At 47.3% G+C, this 23,034-nt stretch overlaps 1 protein-coding gene across 1 annotated transcript in view; it reads left to right on the top strand.

The window, feature by feature from the left end:
- LOC137540909 (opioid growth factor receptor-like protein 1) overlaps positions 1 to 23,034 on the top strand; it is a 161,129-nt gene that overhangs the window by 129,459 nt on the left and 8,636 nt on the right. The window contains exons 7-8 of the mRNA XM_068262091.1: positions 7,024 to 7,090; positions 7,170 to 7,321. Of these exons, the coding sequence (XP_068118192.1) occupies positions 7,024 to 7,090; positions 7,170 to 7,321 (219 nt within the window). The remainder of the gene's footprint in view (positions 1 to 7,023; positions 7,091 to 7,169; positions 7,322 to 23,034) is intronic.

Raw genomic sequence — 23,034 nt, 5'->3', positions numbered from 1 at the left:
CAAGGGGGATGATAAAAGAGAGGACTGATGATCAGAGAAGGAATGATCAATTTAAAGGATTAGTTAAAAAAGTTTAAAAAAGTTTTTCTAGAACCTCATTGAGGCCCTCAGGAGACAGGGTTCTGAGGGCCTGTATCCAATACATCTCTTTATTCTTCAGGACCTCAAAAGTATTCTGGGGTGATTCGATCGCGTCTATTAGAGTGATGGTAAGTGACCGAGGATCACCGTTGTGATAGGTGCTAAAGTGTCTGGAGACGCTGTGTAAGGGGTAGTGTTTTAAAATATTCCTCTTATGTTGTCCTATCCGGCTCCGGGCTAATTGAGTGGTGCGGCCTACGTATTGCAGATTGCAGGGGCATGATATGACATAAATGACGTTCCTGGATGTACAATCCATGTGATGTTTGATGGTGAATTCCTTGTCAGTAGTATTGGACTTGAAAGTCTGAGTGGTTGCAACAAAGCGACAGGCTGTACAGCGTAAATGAAGACAGGGGTGCGAACCCGGCTTCGCTGAAGGGGTTGTGTGCGTTGTGTTGGTATGTGTATGTTTAAATTTACTGGGTGCTAATAGTCCCCGTAGATTCGGGGCCCTTTTGAAAGTGAGTGATGGGCATTTTGGCAGGGATGTTTTGAGATAAGGGTCTTGAGCTAATAATTCCCATCTGTTTTTGAGAATAGTGCGAATTTCACCGTGTTGACTGCTGTAACCGGTAATGAATCTTGGAAAGGACAATGTAGTACTGGGATGGTCTGTGGGGGGAGTGATGGTGGGGGACTTAGTAGCTTTGTATTTAGCATTCTTGATAAGTTTTTTTCGGGTAACCACGTTCTAAGAATTTTTTGGTAAGAGTCTGCGATTGTACGTGATAGTCAGAGGGATCCGTGCAATTGCGATATATTCGTTTATATTGGCAGTAGGGGGTATTAGTCGTCCAGGGTCTGTGATGGAAACTATTAAAGTGTATGAAGTTGTTGGCATCCACCTTCTTAAAGTGAGTTTTTGTCTTAATAGAGTTGTTCGTGGAGTATAGGATCAAATCAAGAAATTCAATTGAACTGGGATGGTGTTGGGATGTAAATGAAAGGCCTGCCGGGTTATCATTTAGATATGCCAGAAATGTAGGTATTATTGTGCGATCACCTTTCCAGATGAAAATCAGATCATCGATGTATCTTTTATAAAAAATGATGTTATCAAAAAAAGGGTGTGAGTTATGAAGTTTAATTAATTCTAGGTAGCCCATGGAGAGATTAGCGTATGAGGGGGCGAAGGAGCTCCCCATAGCTGTGCCTGTGATTTGGTGATAAAAGCTGTCCATAAAGGAGAAAACGTTATGCTGTAGAATGAATTCTGCGCATGTATTGATGAATTGTTGTTGTGTAGTGGGCATAATTGGGTGATTTGAAAGAAAAAACTGGAGCGAATTGAGGCCAAATGAGTGAGGGATGTTGGTGTACAGAGATGATACGTCGCAAGTAAGCCAGCAAAAGTCTGCATACCAGTGTATGGGTTGCAGGAGTTCTATGAGGTGTTGGGAGTCCTTCAGGTATGACGGCAGTGTTTGTACTAATGGTTGTAGATGTTTGTCAACAAATTTGGACAGGTTACTGGTGATGGACTCCATGCCTGAGATAATAGGTCTACCAGGGGGGTTAATCAGGGATTTATGTATTTTTGGAAGGTAATAAAAAAATGGTGTTTTGGGGTGGTGATTAATAATGAAGTTGCGTTCGTTCTTGGTGATGATGCCGTTTGAGAAAGCTGTGTTAATAAACTGTTTTAAGATGTTGTTAAACTCAGGGGTAGGGTCTGTAGTTAATTTGACATAGTGTATGGGATTGTCCAGTAGTCGATTGGCTTCAGCTATATAATCCAATTTGTTTAGAATGACTATGCCTCCGCCCTTATCAGCCGGTTTAAGAATGATGTCATGATTTCGTCTCAAAGTCTGAAGGGCTTGCTGTTCTGATTTATTGAGATTGGAAGTGTCAGTAGTCAGATTGAGTTTTTGTAAATCATTCAGTACCAATGTGTAAAAGGTTTCAATAAAGTTTCCCTTGGACGCAGTCGGGTAGAATCTGGATCTGCCTTTAAGTTCAGTAGTGATGTATTTTTCAATGGCAATTTCATTAGTGTTAACTTTAATTGTTGGTAATGTATCATTGTTGGTCAAGATAAGGGTATCGGTAGGGTTGGTAAGTGAAGTTTGATGTTTTTTTATGGCAAAGTGCCTCTTTAGGGTGAGTTTGCGAATGAAAGCATTTAAGTCTGTGAACAATTTGGCCATGTCTGATGATTTGGTCGGACAGAAAGGTTAATCACATTCTATCCCAGTCAGAAACCCACCTACTAGAGAAAGGCCTCTCTTTCTGTCCGACCAAATCATCAGACATGGCCAAATTGTTCACAGACTTAAATGCTTTCATTCGCAAACTCACCCTAAAGAGGCACTTTGCCATAAAAAAAACATCAAACTTCACTTACCAACCCTACCGATACCCTTATCTTGACCAACAATGATACATTACCAACAATTAAAGTTAACACTAATGAAATTGCCATTGAAAAATACATCACTACTGAACTTAAAGGCAGATCCAGATTCTACCCGACTGCGTCCAAGGGAAACTTTATTGAAACCTTTTACACATTGGTACTGAATGATTTACAAAAACTCAATCTGACTACTGACACTTCCAATCTCAATAAATCAGAACAGCAAGCCCTTCAGACTTTGAGACGAAATCATGACATCATTCTTAAACCGGCTGATAAGGGCGGAGGCATAGTCATTCTAAACAAATTGGATTATATAGCTGAAGCCAATCGACTACTGGACAATCCCATACACTATGTCAAATTAACTACAGACCCTACCCCTGAGTTTAACAACATCTTAAAACAGTTTATTAACACAGCTTTCTCAAACGGCATCATCACCAAGAACGAACGCAACTTCATTATTAATCACCACCCCAAAACACCATTTTTTTATTACCTTCCAAAAATACATAAATCCCTGATTAACCCCCCTGGTAGACCTATTATCTCAGGCATGGAGTCCATCACCAGTAACCTGTCCAAATTTGTTGACAAACATCTACAACCATTAGTACAAACACTGCCGTCATACCTGAAGGACTCCCAACACCTCATAGAACTCCTGCAACCCATACACTGGTATGCAGACTTTTGCTGGCTTACTTGCGACGTATCATCTCTGTACACCAACATCCCTCACTCATTTGGCCTCAATTCGCTCCAGTTTTTTCTTTCAAATCACCCAATTATGCCCACTACACAACAACAATTCATCAATACATGCGCAGAATTCATTCTACAGCATAACGTTTTCTCCTTTATGGACAGCTTTTATCACCAAATCACAGGCACAGCTATGGGGAGCTCCTTCCCCCCCTCATACGCTAATCTCTCCATGGGCTACCTAGAATTAATTAAACTTCATAACTCACACCCTTTTTTTGATAACATCATTTTTTATAAAAGATACATCGATGATCTGATTTTCATCTGGAAAGGTGATCGCACAATAATACCTACATTTCTGGCATATCTAAATGATAACCCGGCAGGCCTTTCATTTACATCCCAACACCATCCCAGTTCAATTGAATTTCTTGATTTGATCCTATACTCCACGAACAACTCTATTAAGACAAAAACTCACTTTAAGAAGGTGGATGCCAACAACTTCATACACTTTAATAGTTTCCATCACAGACCCTGGACGACTAATACCCCCTACTGCCAATATAAACGAATATATCGCAATTGCACGGATCCCTCTGACTATCACGTACAATCGCAGACTCTTACCAAAAAATTCTTAGAACGTGGTTACCCGAAAAAACTTATCAAGGATGCTAAATACAAAGCTACTAAGTCCCCCACCATCACTCCCCCCACAGACCATCCCAGTACTACATTGTCCTTTCCAAGATTCATTACCGGTTACAGCAGTCAACACGGTGAAATTCGCACTATTCTCAAAAACAGATGGGAATTATTAGCCCAAGACCCTTATCTCAAAACATCCCTGCCAAAATGCCCATCACTCACTTTCAAAAGGGCCCCGAATCTACGGGGACTATTAGCACCCAGTAAATTTAAACATACACATACCAACACAACGCACACAACCCCTTCAGCGAAGCCGGGTTCGCACCCCTGTCTTCATTTACGCTGTACAGCCTGTCGCTTTGTTGCAACCACTCAGACTTTCAAGTCCAATACTACTGACAAGGAATTCACCATCAAACATCACATGGATTGTACATCCAGGAACGTCATTTATGTCATATCATGCCCCTGCAATCTGCAATACGTAGGCCGCACCACTCAATTAGCCCGGAGCCGGATAGGACAACATAAGAGGAATATTTTAAAACACTACCCCTTACACAGCGTCTCCAGACACTTTAGCACCTATCACAACGGTGATCCTCGGTCACTTACCATCACTCTAATAGACGCGATCGAATCACCCCAGAATACTTTTGAGGTCCTGAAGAATAAAGAGATGTATTGGATACAGGCCCTCAGAACCCTGTCTCCTGAGGGCCTCAATGAGGTTCTAGAAAAACTTTTTTAAACTTTTTTAACTAATCCTTTAAATTGATCATTCCTTCTCTGATCATCAGTCCTCTCTTTTATCATCCCCCTTGATTAACCATTGTATATGTTTTTATTGTCTATTGTATTTCTTTCTTTTTAACCTATTGTTAACAATGAATTGACCGATTTTTATCGCATTTGAATCTAATAATTATATTCCTTTGTTACGATATTTCTGGCAATGATCTGAAATATAATTTTCCTTCACACCAGATTGAATGACCCATGCTGTCTCCTTCCTTCCCCCCCCCCCCCAGAACAAATCCTCCCCCCCCCCCTTTCCCCACCCACCCAGTTTCCCCGCCCAATTAATCCCATACTAATAATGAATTTTTAATATCAACACATACAACAACACTGTTTTGTCTACAGCCTTTCTTAGATGAGCTGGTTTATCATGACCAGCCACTAGAGGGCAACAGTTTCCTCTCATTGTGAACACTTTCAGAACGATGTCCAAGTTATCATGGCAACCGTGTAGTTGTATATATACACATACACAACATATAAAATATAAAAGGTATTTCCGCAAAATTTCCCTATCAACCGCTAGTATCAGTTAAAAACTATCATGCGGATTCATTTCATTTTATACAGGAACGTATTTTTTCCTCTTCTAATATGGCGGCGCGTTACTCGTACTTGGCAATGCGCATGCCTCCATTCCTAGCAGCGCATGACGCGACCATTAGTCTGCGTCCGCCCTGTACACGCGTACAGCGTCATGACGTCAATTTCCCCTTTTGTCAATTTGCACTACCGGAAACAGCGACGCGCTGTCTACTTCCGGACAGACACCTCTCCACCTCCACACCCCTTTTTCATTTAAAACCCCAAGGTGAGACAGCGTCCCACTACAGTAGGCGCTATTCCTGCAGCTGACATAGCCGTGGTGAGTACCAATACATCTATAGAGATTCCATCACGCAGCGCTACATGCCCTTCACGTTTTAGAGGTTTGCAGATAAATGTACTTTGATGTTCACTTAATTTTCATGCAGTATAATGATTAAGGGTGCTTGTTTTTCTAATGCATATTGTTTACAAAGGGCTCTTCCGTGATGTCTACAAGCATCCATTATTGACCACTTGTTTGTGACACTCTGCCTTGCACAATTTAATATATGCGAAAAGCTTTTTTGAAAGGCAGCCCATTGTTGCACTCATGTTGTTTTTAGCTGATTTTTAATCACAAATTGATTTGAATTGGATAGAATTTAGCGCCTATTGTTACATCCTATGTAGTGTAGTTGTGAAAAACATTTTTTCTTTGCGCATTGTTGAATTTTTTTTGTCTATGTATTGTATCGTTTTTTCTCTTTTGTCTCTTTAGTGTATCTCCTGATTGATTGCCTGATGAAGCGGGCGCTTGACCCGTGAAACGCGTTGTTTGCTTGGAGATTACAAAATAAATTTTATTTATTTATTTACATATGACTCATTGGCTGGTCACTCTTTATCTGAGGGTGGTAACCACCAACCCCCCTCTTTTTAAACGGTTTTTAAACTTTTTATACTAATCTGGCGCCTCTGTTACTCCTCATTATTTGCTGATTCAGTCCCACCCTTGGTGGAGGGGTGTATCCCCATTTTCTCCTATCTACAGAGAGCGACTTCTTATACCTGAGTGGGGTCAGGTTATAATACTCCCCACCTGCTTCGTCAGTGGTTGCCTATGTGGTAACCCAGACTTGTGAGTATATTTCTTATTGTTATTCTATTTTGTTCCATTTGTCAATACTTACTGCACTATATTGGGCTCTCGGTTTCTTCCTTCATATTGTTCCAAATCCCTAGCGGTATGATTACTTCCGGATTTTAGGGTCTAAAAGAGGTGCAATTTTTTCACAAACTTTTAGGCCCTAAAAGCAGGAAAAAAAATCATACTGCTACTGCAAACTAGATCTGTGGATGCCCTGCACTTCACTCACCTCCCCTGGATCCAGCTCTGCAATTCTCCCTCAGTCCACTGGGTAGCACTCTACCCCTATAGTGAAATCGCTGCCTATCATCATGACAACAGACAACGATCTCACCAGAGGGATCAAGAGCCTCCGAGGACCAGAAGAAGAAAAGGCTGCCTGCATCTGGATCCCGGGGAAGGTGAGTTACAGACACACACTGCACTCTACATGTACTTTCTAGCGGCTACAATGAGTCAGGCTTGGGGTTACTGCTAAGGAGGTTAACTGTTCTACATGTACTACAAGAGCCAAAGGAAAGTGCTCTAACACAGAGCTCCCTGACAAATAAGAGTACCCTGTTGAGAAGGAGGGGCTGAAAAGAGTGGGTGGGGTATGCTGAAAAGAGACACAGGTAGACTTACAAAGTTCTCCACTAAATTGTTTATGTATCTCACTACACTTCTTTAATTTTTACAGGTTGTTTCCTCTGCGGGAGCCTAGTAGGAATCCATATGCCAAACCGATGACACTGAAAGAAATTGAGGTAGAGAAGACTTCATTCAATTTTTCTGAATGTTCTGCCACTTATGAAGCTCACTGTGCTTTGTGCATTACTCTTTCAGGTGATGAACAAGGATAAACATATCCGGAGGAAGTTCCTTGCTGCATATAAACTCATGCTAGGATTTTATGGCATTGAACTGGTAGACCAGAAGACAGGAAGAGTGGCCCGAGCAGCAGAGAACTGGGAAGAGAGGTTTAAGAATCTTAACGAGTACGTAATGAAGGGGTGAAATGCATTAACGTGGAATTGAAAGTTATAACAAAATGGCCGCCTGTAAGCCCTTTTGCCACACTTCCTTTGTACTATTAATTTCTATACATTTACTCTTATTAAACTGGTTCTCTTCTTTCACGTTTTCATGGGTTTTGGAACATGCTGATGGGAATGATTTGTGCTGACTTATAGATAAGAGATGGCGCTGAGTAGTGATAAGCACAATTTTCACATAGACATCACTTTGCATCAAAATTTGCAAGTATGATGCAAAATCGTAATCCAAAATTTCGGGGGGGGGGGGGGAGGGGGGGGGGTCTCGCAATTGATCTATAATTGGAATCATTTGAAATTTTGCGTAATTTTCACATCATTTTGTAAACTTTTAATAGCAAAGCCCCCATACATGCTATTGACACATATGTTAAAGAGAATCTGTATAAAAGAAAAAGTGCCCCTGGGGGGTACTCACCTCGGGTGGGGAAAGCCTCAGGTTCCCAATGAGGCTTCCCCCTCCCCTGTAGCTGCAGGCAGTCCAGCGCTGGCTCCCCCGGAGTGTCCAGGCATCCTCCCTCAACAAGCCTGACAAGCGCTGATAAGCGCTGATTTATTTACCTTCCCTGGCTCCAGCGGGGGCCTGTTGCGGCTTTCCTGATGGAGATAGGCAGAAACAGCCAATCTCTGTTGGGTCCACTCTACTGCGCAGGCGCAGGAGACTTGTGCCTGCGCAGTAGAGCGGCCCGACAGCGATCAGCTATTTCCGCCTATCTCCGTCAGGAAAGCCGCAACAGCGCCCCTGCTGGAGGGTGGAGAGCCGATACTGCGCTGGAGCCCAGCAGGTAAATATTTACATCCCCGCTGTTCGGAGAGCTTTCTCACCGCCGCTGTCGGACCGAGAAGGACGGGGGAAGCCTCAATCGGATCCAGAGGCTTCCCCCACCCGAGGTGAGTACCCCCCAGGGGACATTTTTCTTGATACAGGTTTTCTTTAACCTCCTGGGCGTTACGGACAAGCTCAGCTCGTCCAGTAACGCCGTGCTAGATTGCTCAGGCCCTGGTGGGCCGATTTGTATAATTTTTTTTTAAACACGCAGCTAGCACTTTGCTAGCTGTGTGTCTTACCCGATCGCTGCCGATCCACCACTACCCGCCGCGAAAGAGGGGACCCCCCCCCCCCCCCCCGCAGACCACTTGCGTAGCCTGGCCAATCACCGCCAGGCTGCGCTATGGGGTGGATCTGGACTCCCCCGACATCACAATGTTGATGACATCTTTCCGTTCGTCGCCATGGCGTTTACCGAGATTGAGCGCTAACAGGTCTGTAAGGCTCTTAGGTGTGTGTGTGGTGCTGCATGTGCACTTAACTGAACGGACCAGTGTTGCTACAAGTTTCACTAGACAGACAGGCTCAGTGTACAGCCTAATTTATTTTTTGGCCTATTTGTGAACTCCACCATGCCCACTATTTACACAACCATGCAGCCACGTGAGTTTAGGCAGTAACAGGTCTGGAAGGCCCTTGGGTGTGCGGGTGCTGCATGCATGCTCAAATGAACAGATCAGCTTGGGCGTTGTTATTTATCAAAAAAACTATTTGTGTTTTAGATAAAAAAATGTTAATGTCATTTACAACATTTTTTTATGAATTTAGTGTGTGCTGCACAAGTGAACGGACCAGTGTGGCGTCACATGTAGCAGAGGCCTGGATGGCATGGAATTGGAAAATGCTAGAACTTTATGATGGTAGCAAGCAGACTGGCTCAGTGTACAGTGGTGTATTTTTTTTTAAGCCTATTGGTGGTGAAATCTTATATGCTGAATAGTTACGCGACCATGCAGCCAAGCGAGATTGGGCGGTAACAGGTCTTTAAGGCCCTTAGGTGTGCAGGTGCTGCATGCACACTCCGAAGCAGACAGGGTCAGTCTACAACCTATTTATTTTTTTCTTAAAGCATATTTGTCAAATTTATAAAAAAAATATTTCTAAAGTTATTATATTTATTTATAATTATTAGTTATTATTAATTATTCGTTATTACACGTATTTATAAATACAAAATTATTTTTTTAAACAACAAATTACATGTAATTTTTTTTTAATTACAATAAAAATAACAGCACAGTGGCATGCAGGCTACCTGACACACCACCATGGACCTTAGATCGCGTGCCTGTGTTCAAACTGCTACTCTTAATGTTATTTTTGAAAAAAATTATTCATAAAAACAACACAAATACCAAGTTATTTTTTTAAAAAACAACAAATTTCAATGTCATTTAAATTTTAAATTAGTTTTCTTTTAATTAACAATTAGTTAAACAGTTAAGGCCAGGTAGTCCATTACCTGCTGGTCGAGGCGTTCTTTGAGGGTGGATCCCGAAGGGCTGTGGTGATTCATTGGACTAAAAAAACTGCTCATGTCAACTATGACAAGCTCTTCTCTTCTGATGTTGACATTTGAAGCACTGCTGCTCAGACCTCTTCTTTTAGGCATTGTTATCATCAATAGGCTAACGTCCTGGGTATGCAAAACCCAGGAATAGGGATTCCCCTCTGCTTACAATGGCCACCTGACGGACTTGAGTTCTACTTGGAAAATTCACCTTTTTTCCCCACAGTGGCCTCCAAACTTGCCTATCTTCATGTACAGTTATGCAGGCTGATGAAGGGCAAAACAAGTAATGGGGGGAGCCTGTTGTGATATTTCACAGGGGGAAACCCAACAACCACTTCCCGTCTGAGATATCAACTTATTTGAGATTTTTTTTATTTTATTTTGTACAATGAAAACTAAATTTAATCACACACGAACATCCACTTAATGATCCACCATTAATTGCCGAATTGATTTAGTCTGTTTAATTACAAAGTAGTTGTCACAAGAGCCCTAGTGGCTGACCGCACTTAGCCTTCTAAACGGTGCCAGCGCACGGATTGTGCGAACTCTGGTCGCAGTCAATGCGCAGGAACCGTTAAGAATTAGCCGCAGACAACTCAGAAGGGAGCCTGTGAGACACAGGTAATTACAACGTACACACGATTCCACGGTATCTGCCACCACCACTGGTATGGGCCAGTGGACCCAATTTACTGACTGACTAGTCCTGCGAATAAAATGGTTAAACACACGGTATTCTGTCTAGCCAACAACAAACAAACAGTAGCGTATCTTCAGAGACCCGGGATCAGTTCTGTGTGTGCTGATAAGCAGGGTAGCGGAACAGTGAATGACTTGGAGGAAGTCTTTTATTCACAGCAATATAAATAATTAATATATACAGACAATTATTAAAATCAACAATTATTAAAACAGTAATAGCCAGTATAAAAAATAAAAGAAGGGAGAAAAATACTTAGTTCCTGGAAAGATGTCCTTTAGTGGGAAAACTTGTAAAGTTCTTGGTTTCAATCAAAGTTCAGAGTTCAGACCAGGTGGATGCCAGCATATCCTCAAGCTGGCACCGATGAGTTCAAGATGTTTTCAGGGTGGAGGACTCAAGCCCGCCTGCTGGCTCTGTGCTTTTGATGAAGCTGGTTTGGGGGTGTGGCAATGCCGGCCCCCTCTGAGCTACCAGCAAATGACAGTTCATTCCCTCTGAGAGATTTTAGAGCTAAACTCATGAATTGCTGTAACTCCTGAACCATACACGTTACATTTAGGGGGGTAACAGCTTCATACTTGGAGGAAAATACAGATTAATATGATATCCGACATGGCTAGTGCAGCAGATCAGGGTCCTGGGTAGATTCATACATGGGTTGTAGGGGCCCCGGGCCCCTCTCGACTGGTATCAAGAGATCCAGCATGACCCTACGGATCCAATGATACCGCTCTCATAACCACCCTATTTATTGTATTCTGTAAATGGGCAAAAGATTATATAGTACATTCATTTCTTCCTGCTAAGGCTGGAGTCAGCCTGACTGGAGTCCAGCTGTGTCTGCTTCTTGGGATCTCCTTTTTTTGAAAGGCCCTGTTGGCTCCTTCAATTAACATCTGAATGTGAGATCAGCTTAGACAAACTTTGAGTTTACACCTCTGGCTTAATCAGCAGTCACAGGGCCAGTCTTCCTGCCAGCTGCTAACAGGGGAAAAAAAAACTTCCTATTTAAAAAAACCCGGAATGTCAATCGCTAAATCGCTGGCCTGACTACCATCCAGGGCGATCGGCGCAATAAACCGATTGCGTTCTAGTTTCTCACGGCTGTTCCGTGACACCTCCCCTTCCTGACGCTGTGTAGAGGGTTGTCAGCAAGACATCCGTCGTAGCAGCCATTGGCGCTGTTGGGCCTAGTTCCCCCTGACACCGGGACAGCCCATCAGCGTTTTGGTGTCGGCTGCCCGCTTTGTGTTGGATCGTAAAGTCGTACTGTTGCAATGACAGGCTCCACCGTAGGAGCTTGCCATTGGTCCCAGCAGTACGGTTTAGCCAACTGAGGGGGTTATGGTCGGTAATGATCGTGAAAGAGCGGCCGTACAGATACGATTGTAGTTTCTGTAGGGCCCACACGATCGCTAGGCACTCCTTTTCAGTGGTGGAGTAGGCTACCTCTCGGGGCAGGAGCTTCCGGCTCAGGTAGAGAATAGGGTGTTCATCTCCCTTTCCATCCACCTGGCTGAGGACTGCGCCGAGACCGTAGTCAGAGGCATCGGTTTGCACAACAAACCGACGACTGAAATCCGGGGTTTGCAGCACAGGGGCACTCGCAAGTGCCTGCTTCAACGCTTGGAAGGCGTTCTCGCAAGCGGGGGTCCAGCTAACAACCCTGGGGTGTTTCTTACTAGTGGCATCGGTCAGGGGCTTTGCCAGGGTACTATAGGCTGGAACAAATTTCCTATAGTAGCCAGCGGTGCCCAGGAACGCCTGGACCTGCTTTTTCGTGATAGGCCGAGGCCATGCCAGGATGGCGTCAACCTTTCCCGTGTCAGGTTTCAGGGTGTTACCCCCCACCCGGTGACCTAAGTACTGCACCTCGGTCATACCAATCTGACACTTACTCGGCTTAACTGTCAGATTGGCTGCGGCCAGCCTCTCTAGTACCTGGGACAGGTGTTTGAGGTGTTCCTCCCAGGTGGGGCTGAACACCGCAATGTCATCCAAGTACGCTACAGCGAACCCTTGCAGTCCCTCCAGCAGGTCGTTTACGGCCCGCTGAAACGTGGCAGGAGCGTTCTTCATCCCAAAGGGCATCATCGTGAACTCGAAGAGGCCAAAAGGGGTGATGAAGGCCGACTTCTGCCTCACGTCAGGTGCAAGTGGTATCTGCCAGTACCCCCGGCTCAGATCCATGATTGATAGGTACCTGGCGGACGCCAGCGTATCCAACAACTCATCGATGCGAGGCATGGGGTAGGCGTCTGTAGTGGTGATGGCGTTCAACTTCCTGTAGTCCACGCAGAACCAAGTTGTCTGGTCCTTCTTGGGGACCAGGACAACAGGGGCTGCCCAGGCACTACAGGACTTTTGAACCACCCCTAGCTCCAGCATCTCCCTCACCTCTGTCTGCATGTCCGCTTGCACCTCAGGGGAGACGCGGTAAGCGGATTGCCTGATGGGGGGATGGGTGCCCGTATCTACCCTATGCACTGCCAGTCTGGTCCGCCCCGGGACACCGGAGAAGGTGTGCTGGTACGGACCCAGCACCTCCTGCAACTACTCTTGCTGGGACGAGGAGAGTTGTGGGTTGACGCTTAGGTCGCTGTCCACATCTCGTATGTCAGCCAGCAGGTCTAACAGGGTGTCTGCCTCTCCCTGCTCTAACCGACTGCACACTGGCAGCACATACTTGGTCCTGTCATGGTGGGCCTTCAGCATGTTGACATGAAAGCTTTTCTGTTTCCTGCCTCCCATGTTCACTAGGTATGTCAGAGGGTTTAACCGTTGCACTATAGTGTAGGGTCCCTCCCAGGCCGTTTGCAGCTTGTTCTGCCTCACTGGAAGAAGGGCATACACTTTGTCCCCTACTTCAAATGACCTCTCTCCAGCATTGCGGTCATACCAGAGTTTTTGTTTGGCCTGAGCCTGGGCCATGTTTTCCGTTACCATTTCTGTGAGGGACTCCATCTTGTCCCTGAACCTGAGAACGTAATCAACTACAGAGACATCTGTGGGGTCCCCCTTGCCCTCCCACGTCTCCCGCATCAATTGTAGGGGTCCTCGGACATTCCTACCATACAGGAGCTCGAACGGGGAGAACCCGGTAGATTCCTGCGGCACCTCCCTGTATGCAAACAACAGATAAGGCAGGTATCGTTCCCAGTCCCCACCTTGCGACTCAACAAACGTGGTCAGCATTTGCTTCAGCGACCCGTTGAACCTTTCACACAGTCCATTGGTCTGCGGGTGGTAGGGACTGGAGACAATGTGCGTCATCTGTATCTTTTTGCACAGGGCCTCCATGAGTCCGGACATAAACTGGGTTCCCTGATCAGAGAGCATCTCCGCAGGGAACCCGACTCGGGATAAAATGTTAAGTAGCGCGTCGGCTACCTTGTCCGCCCTCAGGGAGGAAAGTGCCATGGCCTCAGGATAGCGGGTGGCGTAATCCACCACCGTCAGGATGTACCTTTTGCCACTGCTGCTGGGAGTGGGCAACGGTCCAATTATGTCGACTGCCACTCTGTGAAAGGGCTCACCTAGTATTGGCATTGGACACAAGGAAGCTTTGCGGGGATTCCCAGCCCTTTTTACCTTTTGGCAAATGGTACATGAGCGGCAGTAGTTCGTCACATCTATCCGCATTTGAGGCCAGTAGAAATGTCCCCGGATACGATCAAGTGTCCTGTGGATCCCCAAGTGCCCGGCCAGGGGAATGTCATGTGCGGACTTCAGCACATGCCCCCGGAAGGCACTAGGTACCACAAGCAACTTGGTACCCATCCCCATTTCACCTTCGGTGGGGTGTACAGGCTCATTGTACAACTTCCCACCTTCCCAGTATACCTTGAACGTAGCCTCGTCTGTGAGGGGCTCAGAAGCCTGTTTTCTGAGGGCCTCGAGGTTAGGGTCAGTCTGGAGTGCTTGCACAAATGCAGCACTCTCACTCTCAGCCAGCTGGCCCGTGGCGTATGAGGTTAGGGGCTGAAGGGTACCATCCCTGTGGTCAGAGGAGGGGGAGGAGGCCGGAACCTCCTCCACCTGTTCTGAGCTCAGGTTCTGAGCAGTATGGCTGCGTGTTACCGCTAGCACAGGTATCCCTTCAGAATGGCACATATTGGCATTACCTACATCATTGTCACAAGCATTAATAACAGTAACAGGAACATTTTCATCACAGACAGTTTGTACATCAAACACAGGTACCCGTGAACTGGGCACGTTCAACCCACCTCCCCCCTGTTCTTGCCCCTGGGTGCAAAGTACCTGGGTGTGGGCAGAGAGTCCGTCTCTGTCCTGGCATTCCACAGGGCTTGGTGCAGGTTCATAGTACGACACCAGCGTGCCCAAGTCGGTCCCCAGCAAAACAGGGACCGGCAGTTGGTCCAGGATCCCAACAACCTTCTCGTGGACCCCCACCCCCCAGTCGATGGACACCCGAGCTTGGGGAATGTGAGAAAGAGTGCCCCCCACTCCAGTGAGGGTGAGGTACTGGTCAGGAATGATGGCCTCTGCGGGGACAAGGTGTGCACGCACCAGAGAGACATCTGCTCCGGTGTCACGGAAACCGTGACAAGCTGGTCATTCACAGTAACCAGCTGGTGATTGCTTGTGATGGGGTAGTTCCCTGCACCCTTGGCAAACATCAGGTTGGATGCGGCTCCTGGTTGGGGTACACTGGCGGTTGGTGTCTGCCGCGGGCGAGGTGCGGGTGGTCCAGGTGCTGGGGTGGTCTGCCTCCGCTCCGGACAGGTGAACTTCATGTGTCCCGTCTTGTGGCAGTAGTGACAGGTGACCTCTCCAGAGGCTGCAGACCTGTGTGCAGAAGCTGTGCTGGGTGGCCTCTGTGGCTGACGGCTCACAGGGGCAGGGGAGTCTGCCGAGGTATTGGGCTGACCTCCTCTCCAGCTGGATGGGACAGTTCTGCGTGTATCAGCCACCCGGGTAGTTGCAAAAGTCTCAGCAAGGTCTGCAGCGACAGTTGCTGAAGCCGGCCTGCGTTCTAGCACAAACTGGCGTACATCAGCAGGGCAAATGTTCAGAAATTGTTCCAGGACTATCAAGTCCTCCAGGACATCATAAGACCCTTTGGTGAGGCCTAGAGTCCACTGGCGGAGTGTGGTGAGCAAGCTGCTGACCACATCTCGGTACGAATCAGAAGACTTTTTCTGCCAGGCCCTGAACTTTTTCCGATAGGCTTCTGGCGTCAGCTGGTACTTAGTAATGATAGCGTCTTTTATAGCAGCATAATCATTATCCTTCTCCGCAGGCAATTCTGCGAAGGCATCAAGCGCTTTGTAGCGCAGCAAAGGTGTCAGATGTCTGGCCCACTGGTCTTGGGACAGACGATACTGACGGCACGCTTTTTCAAAAGACCGCAAAAACAAGTCAATGTCTGTGTCTTTCTCAATATTAGCAAATTTAAATTTTGCACTTACGGGTGGTGCAGCTCCTTCAGCAGGGAGGCTGGGCGGTGAACTCCGGCTGGCCTGTTGCACTTTTGCCATGTTTAGCTCATGCTGTCATTGGCGCTCCCGTTCTCGCTCAGCGGCATCCCTCTCTGCGTGGCGTTCTGCAGCAGCAGCAGATTGGCGCTCCTCACGCATGTACTGCAGGTACTTGTCCAGGTCCGTCTCCATCAGCTGTCGTAATGCCTGCTGCATTATCGGATCAGTACAAACGGACAGTCCAGTACTGGCCAGTTCCGGGCGAGTACTTTCAGAAACTCTGGGATTGGGGTCCACACTGACATTCTCCTGCGTAACTGTTGATGCAGGGCCCTCAGGATGCACAACCTCTGTACAGTCAGGAGTCTCAGTCTCTGGTTCCCCTCGATTGTCAGATGGGCTGGTATCCACTTCAGCGGACACTCCCGGCTCCCGCAGTTGCTGGGTATCCCATTGAAACAATTCCGTTACCAGGTCCCCTTGTTTCTTGCGGCCGACATCAATGCCTCTCTCTTGGCAAAGATTTTGCAGGTCCGCCAGGCACATTTTCTTGTAGTTCCCGGACATTTCCACGCCAAATAAAATAAAACTTTTGGGGAGGGGTACTGGCTACACAGTCTCTCTGTATATATAAAAAATATATTGCCTTCCAGCTACACCAACGAATTAGTTCGTTTCTTGATAGCGCTAGCGCTATCTTAGATACTTTCAGCACAACACAGCTCCCAACCGCTGCCTAACACTGTCACAAGAGCCCTAGTGGCTGACCGCACTTAGCCTTCTAAACGGTGCCAGCGCACGGATCGTGCGAACTCTGGTCACAGTCAATGCGCAGGAACCGTTAAGAATTAGCCGCAGACAACTCAGAAGGGAGCCTGTGAGACACGGGTAATTACAACGTACACACGATTCCACGGTATCTGCCACCACCACTGGTATGGGCCAGTGGACCCGATTTACTGACTGACTAGTCCTGCGAATAAAACGGTTAAACACACGGTATTCTGTCTAGCCAACAACAAACAAACAGTAGCGTATCTTCAGAGACCCGGGATCAGTTCTGTGTGTGCTGATAAGCAGGGTAGCGGAACAGTGAATGACTTGGAGGAAGTCTTTTATTCACAGCAATATAAATAATTAATATATACAGACAATTATTAAAATCAACAATTATTAAAACAGTAATAGCCAGTATAAAAAATAAAAGAAGGGAGAAAAATACTTAGTTCCGGGAAAGATGTCCTTTAGTGGGAAAACTTGTAAAGTTCTTGGTTTCAATCAAAGTTCAGAGCTCAGACCAGGTGGATGCCAGCATATCCTCAAGCTGGCACCGATGAGTTCAAGATGTTTTCAGGGTGGAGGACTCAAGCCCGCCTGCTGGCTCTGTGCTTTTGATGAAGCTGGTTTGGGGGTGTGGCAATGCCGGCCCCCTCTGAGCTACCAGCAAATGACAGTTCATTCCCTCTGAGAGATTTTAGAGCTAAACTCATGAATTGCTGTAACTCCTGAACCATACACGTTACATTTAGGGGGTGTGATATGCGGGGGTTTTGGGGGTCAATGCAACCACAGGGAGGCAGCCGTAAAGTTTCAAAAACACAGTCTATTTATTGCTTGTCAAACCAAAACTGGCTTCCTGCCAGCAAACAAAACATTGGCTTCTTGCCAGCAAACAAAACAGCAGTTTATCTTCAGCAGTAAGGCAATAAAATAGATTCTCTTCAGTACAACATACACAATACAGTCCAGCACCCTTGCATGGGTACTCTTTACCAGTCTGAAGAGGTCTTTGTAATCCACAGGTCTCTGAGCAGTACAGCACAGACTCCAGCCTTAGCTCACATATCCTCACAGCTCACAAACTGACTCAGGAAAAAGCCAACGCCCAGTGTGAGACCTGTGCATTAATAACCTCTCCCACCAACCTTCATTGTCCAGCCCCCCTTGCTGGGAGGAATAGATGGACCCACCCAACCTTCCATCTATTCCAGGATCCAGGCCCTGGGAAAAGAAATAAAAGATTTTGGCAACCTGCTGGTTACCAACAAAACCCTTGATCCCTATTTCCCAGCATTGGGGCTGTCTAAAAAAAACACACATGAAAAGCTGGTGATATATATCGCCCATCCAGTACCGATCCCTGGAGTCCTGTACATATCCCCCCCATTTGCCTCAACCCGGAGGAAGTGCAGGCACCTTGGGAAACCATACAGTGTACACGGGAGAGGGCATCAGCGTTTTGATGCAGTCTCCCGGGTCTATGTTCTACCATGAAGCTGAACTCCTGGAGAGCAAGGAACCATCTGGTCACCCTGGCATTGGTGTGTTTATTTTTTTTCATCCATGTCAGAGGGGCATGATCAGAGACGAGGCGAAATTTTCTGCCTAGCAGAAAATACCTCAGGGAGTCAAGAGCCCATTTTATGGCTAAACATTCCCGCTCCACGACTGCGTAATTTCTCTCCGCTGCTGTCAACTTTCGACTAAGGAAAACAACGGGATGTTCTTCCCCATTGATTTCCTGTGACAGGACTGCACCCAGTCCTACATCAGATGCGTCCGTCTGGACAACAAATTCCCGGGAAAAATCTGGTGCTACAAGTACTGGGTGCTGACATAACGCAGACTTTAATTTCTGGAAGGAGTATTCTGCACCTTCATTCCATTTCACCATGACTGATTTGCGACCTTTTGTCAAATCAGTCAAAGGGGCAGCCAGAGTGGCAAAGTTGGGTACGAACCGCCGGTAATACCCGACAAGGCCTAAAAACGCCCTTACCTGTCTCTTTGTAAGTGGGCGGGGCCAACTCTGTATGGCCTCAATTTTGTTAAGCTGAGGCTTCACCAAACCCCTACCAACAGTGTACCCCAAGTACTTAGCTTCCTCCATCCCGATGGCACACTTCTCGGGGTTTACAGTGAAACCCCCTGACCTAAGGGAGTCTAAGACTGCCTGTACTCTGGGCAGGTGAGAGTCCCAATCTGTGCTGAAAATGACTATGTCATCAAGATAGACGGAAGTGTACTTCTGATGGGGGCGAAGTAATTTATCCATAGCCCTTTGAAAGGTGGCTGGGGCGGTATGCAAACCAAAAGGCATCCTCTTATACTGAAAAAGGCCATCCGGGGTGGAAAACGCGGTTTTCTCCCTAGCTCCTGGGGTTAGGGGTACTTGCCAATACCCCTTTGTTAAATCTAGAGTGGTAATGAACCGGGCTGGACCTAGCTTCTCTATCAGTTCATCTACCCGGGGCATGGGGTAGGCATCAAACTTTGAAACCTCATTCAGTTTTCGGAAATCATTGCAAAATCGCAGAGTTCCATTTGGCTTTGGGACCAATACAATTGGACTTGACCACTCACTCTGCGATTCCTCAATGATGTCCAATTCCAGCATCTTTTTTATCTCATCCGAGACAGCCTTCCTGCGGGCTTCTGGGATGCGGTAGGGCTTGACACATACCTTCACACCTGGCTCAGTAATGATGTCATGTTCAATGACATGAGTAATACCTGGCAATTCTGAGAAAACTCCCCTATTTCTCTGTAAGAACTCTTTAACCTGTTGAACCTGAGGAGTGGACAACGTTGCTGACACTTTTATGTGTTCCAGCCCAACTTTGGGCTCAGAGCTTGTACTTGCCAGGGCAGGCTCTGGTTCCCAATCTCTCCAAGGCTTCAACAAGTTCACATGGTACATTTGGTATGGCTTCAGTTTCCCTGGTTGGTGCACCCGATAGTTTACTTCACCTACCGTATTTTTCGGACTATAAGACGCACTTTTTCTCCCCCAAAAGTGGGGGGAAAAAGTGGGTGCGTCTTATAGTCCGAATGTGCATCCATGTGTCCCCCCAGAAGGAAGTGCAGGTTGCAGACTAGAGTGCACTCACTCAATCCCGGCTCTGAGTGTTGCATCTGCCTATTTCACCTTCCCTGCAGGCAAGTGATGATCACAGGCTTTGTCCCCGCTGATGGTATCAGCCGACATGCTGCATAGGTGGCTCTGGCACGAGCCTGGTCTTTTTCTGTGTCCGCCTCATCCATATGATCTTCACCACTGCTGGTGGCTGACATCGAGCGGGGCATCTGTGCACCGTCTCTCTAGTGGTTTCATCCCGCTGTATGTCCGCATATCATCCGCGGGCCCCCCTCGCCGCAGATCCACGAACGGGAACATGGCGTCCACCCTCTTCTATCTCCTAGACCATTATCCAATCAGGCGGGGGGCGCTGTCCCTGACCGCCAATCACAGCCATTCTCTGCCTCCTCTCCTCTCCTGATTGGCCGCGATGGTCCCGCCGGCGGGACCATCGCGGCCAATCAGGAGAGGAGAGGAGGCAGAGAATGGCTGTGATTGGCGGTCAGGGACAGCGCCCCCCGCCTGATGGGATAATGGTCTAGGAGATAGAAGAGGGTGGACGCCATGTTCCCGTTCGTGGATCTGCGGCGAAGGGGGCCCGCGGATGATATGCGGACATACAGCGGGATGAAACCACTAGAGAGACGGTGCACAGATGCCCCACTCGATGTCAGCCACCAGCAGTGGTGAAGATCATATCGATGAGGCGGACACAGAAAAAGACCAGGCTCGTGCCAGAGCCACCTATGCAGCATGTCGGCTGATACCATCAGCGGGGAAAGCCTGTGATCATCACTTGCCTGCAGGGAAGGTGAAATAGGCAGATGCAGCACTCAGAGCTGGGATTGAGTAAGTGAGTGCACTCTAGTCTGCAACCTGCACTTCCTTCTGGGGGACACATGGATGCACATTGTCAGGGAACAGAGGACACAGGATGGACAGAGGACAGGGGTATGGACAGCAGAAACAAGGGGTGTAGACAGGTGACACAAGGGGATGGACAGGTGACACAGGGGGACAGATAGAGGACACAGTATGAACAAATGTCATAGGGGGTATGGTCAGCAGACACAGGTGGCGCAGACAAGTGACACAGGGGGACAGAGGACATGGTAAGGACAGAGGTCACAGGGGCTATGGGCAGAGGACACAGGTGGACATAATAATTGGGGGGAAAGGGTCTACAAGACACCCCTGCACTGTAGATGCACCAGGTTTAGCATTTTTTTTTTCCCTGGATTTTGCCCTACAAACCTAGGTGCGTCTTATAGTTCGGTGCGTCTTATAGTCCGAAAAATACGGTACTTTTTCTACCACCTCAAATGGCCCTTGCCACTTGGCCAGGAACTTGCTCTCCACAGTGGGTATTAAGACGGCCACCCGGTCTCCCACTTGAAACTGACGAACTCTGGCTGACCTATTATATACCCTCCTTTGTGCCTCCTGAGCACTCTGGAGATGCTCCCTGACCAAGGGCATCACTTTATCAATCCTGTCACGCATTAAGGAGACATGTTCCACAACAGTCTTATGTGGAGTGATCTCATTCTCCCAAGTCTCCTTTACTATGTCAAGCAATCCACGGGGTCTTCGTCCGTACAGCAACTCGAATGGTGAAAACCCAGTGGATGCTTGAGGAACCTCTCGTATAGAAAATAACAGGGCCGGTAGCAAACAGTCCCAATCCTTACCATCCACTTGCGCCACCCTCTTTAACATGGACTTAAGGGTTTTATTAAATCTCTCCACCAATCCGTCTGTCTGTGGGTGATAGACAGACGTCCGCAGCTGTTTGATTTGGAAAAGCTTGCAGAGGTCTGCCATCAACCTAGACATGAAAGGGGTGCCCTGATCAGTAAGGATTTCTTTGGGGAACCCAGTCCTGCTGAACATATGAAATAACTCCCGGGCAATAGTTTTAGAAGCTGTATTCCTCAGGGGTACTGCTTCTGGGTACCTAGTGGCATAATCCAAAACCACTAGGATATACTGATGACCTCTAGCTGATTTAACTAGGGGGCCTACCAGGTCCATCGCAATGCGCTCAAAGGGCACCTCAATTATGGGAAGTGGCACTAAGGGGTTACGGAAGTGAGACACCGGAGCAGTTAATTGGCATGTAGGGCAGGAAGCACAATACCTCTTAACATCAGACTTTAACCCTGGCCAGTAGAATCTGTCAGCAATTCTTGCCTCTGTCTTTTCTGCCCCTAGGTGTCCCCCTAATACCTCATTGTGGGCCATTTGCACCACCTCTGAGCGCCCCTGAGTGACACGATATAACAAGTCAGAATCCATAGAGAAGTGGGGGTACCTCTGCTCAGCTCCAGGCTCCTGTGGTACCCCATTCACTACAGAAACCTGTTCACGGGCGTGAACTAAAGTGGGATCCCGCATTTGAGCTGTGCCAAAGGCCCCTCTAGATACATCTAGACCTGGACATATGAGATTGGGGAAGGCTTCCTCCTCCTCCTCCCCAATCATCACCTGTAATGGGGAAATTTCCTCATCCTCAGAGGATAACACAACCTCTTGACCAACCTCACTTACGTCATTCGAGGTTGACAGTTCCTGCCGGTCTAGCCTAGGAACCAGAGAAGTGTCGTTTACATCATCACAACAACCCACATCATTTAAGACATTTTTGGACATTCCCCAGAGTTCCTGAAACAAAGGAAAGTCACGCCCTATTATCAAATCATACATTAGGGAAGGCACCACCCCTACTTCATGAGTCACACGTCCACAAGCAGTGGAGACAGAGATTGACACCAGGGGGTATGCCCTAGTGTCACCGTGTATGCAAATGACCCGGAGGGTCTTTCCTGCTGGTTCAGTTTTCCTCACTAGTCGGGCATGTACCAGAGTTACCATGCTCCCCGAATCTAGTAAGGCATTTACAGGCAAGTCATTAATTAATGCAGCACACTCAAACTGCCCTTCATACACAGGACATGCAGTGCAAGCTAACTTTGCAAAGAAAGAAACACGGCGAGCAGCATCACACTGCATTGGCACTTCCTGCAAGGGGCACTGAGCCCTAGTATGTCCCCAGGCCTGGCACTTCCAACACTGCACAGGGCCAGCTTTCCTGGGTAAAACAAATGCCTGAGGATCCTCACGGCTTCCAGGCCGCATGCCCAGATCAGGATTCTGTGGAGGTCCTTCCTTATATACGGTGGATGGCTTTGTCCTCCGTGTAGCAGGAGAGTCCCGGTGTCTGGTAGGTCCCAGCAACTCCTCCACAACAGTGAATCTTTCCACCATGTCGACCAGCTGATCTGCAGACTGGGGATCCCCGTGGC

This window comes from Hyperolius riggenbachi, chromosome 12, assembly GCF_040937935.1.
Source record: "Hyperolius riggenbachi isolate aHypRig1 chromosome 12, aHypRig1.pri, whole genome shotgun sequence".
NCBI classification, from domain to species: Eukaryota; Metazoa; Chordata; class Amphibia; order Anura; family Hyperoliidae; genus Hyperolius; species Hyperolius riggenbachi.
This window is presented reverse-complemented; position numbering and strand designations above follow the sequence as displayed.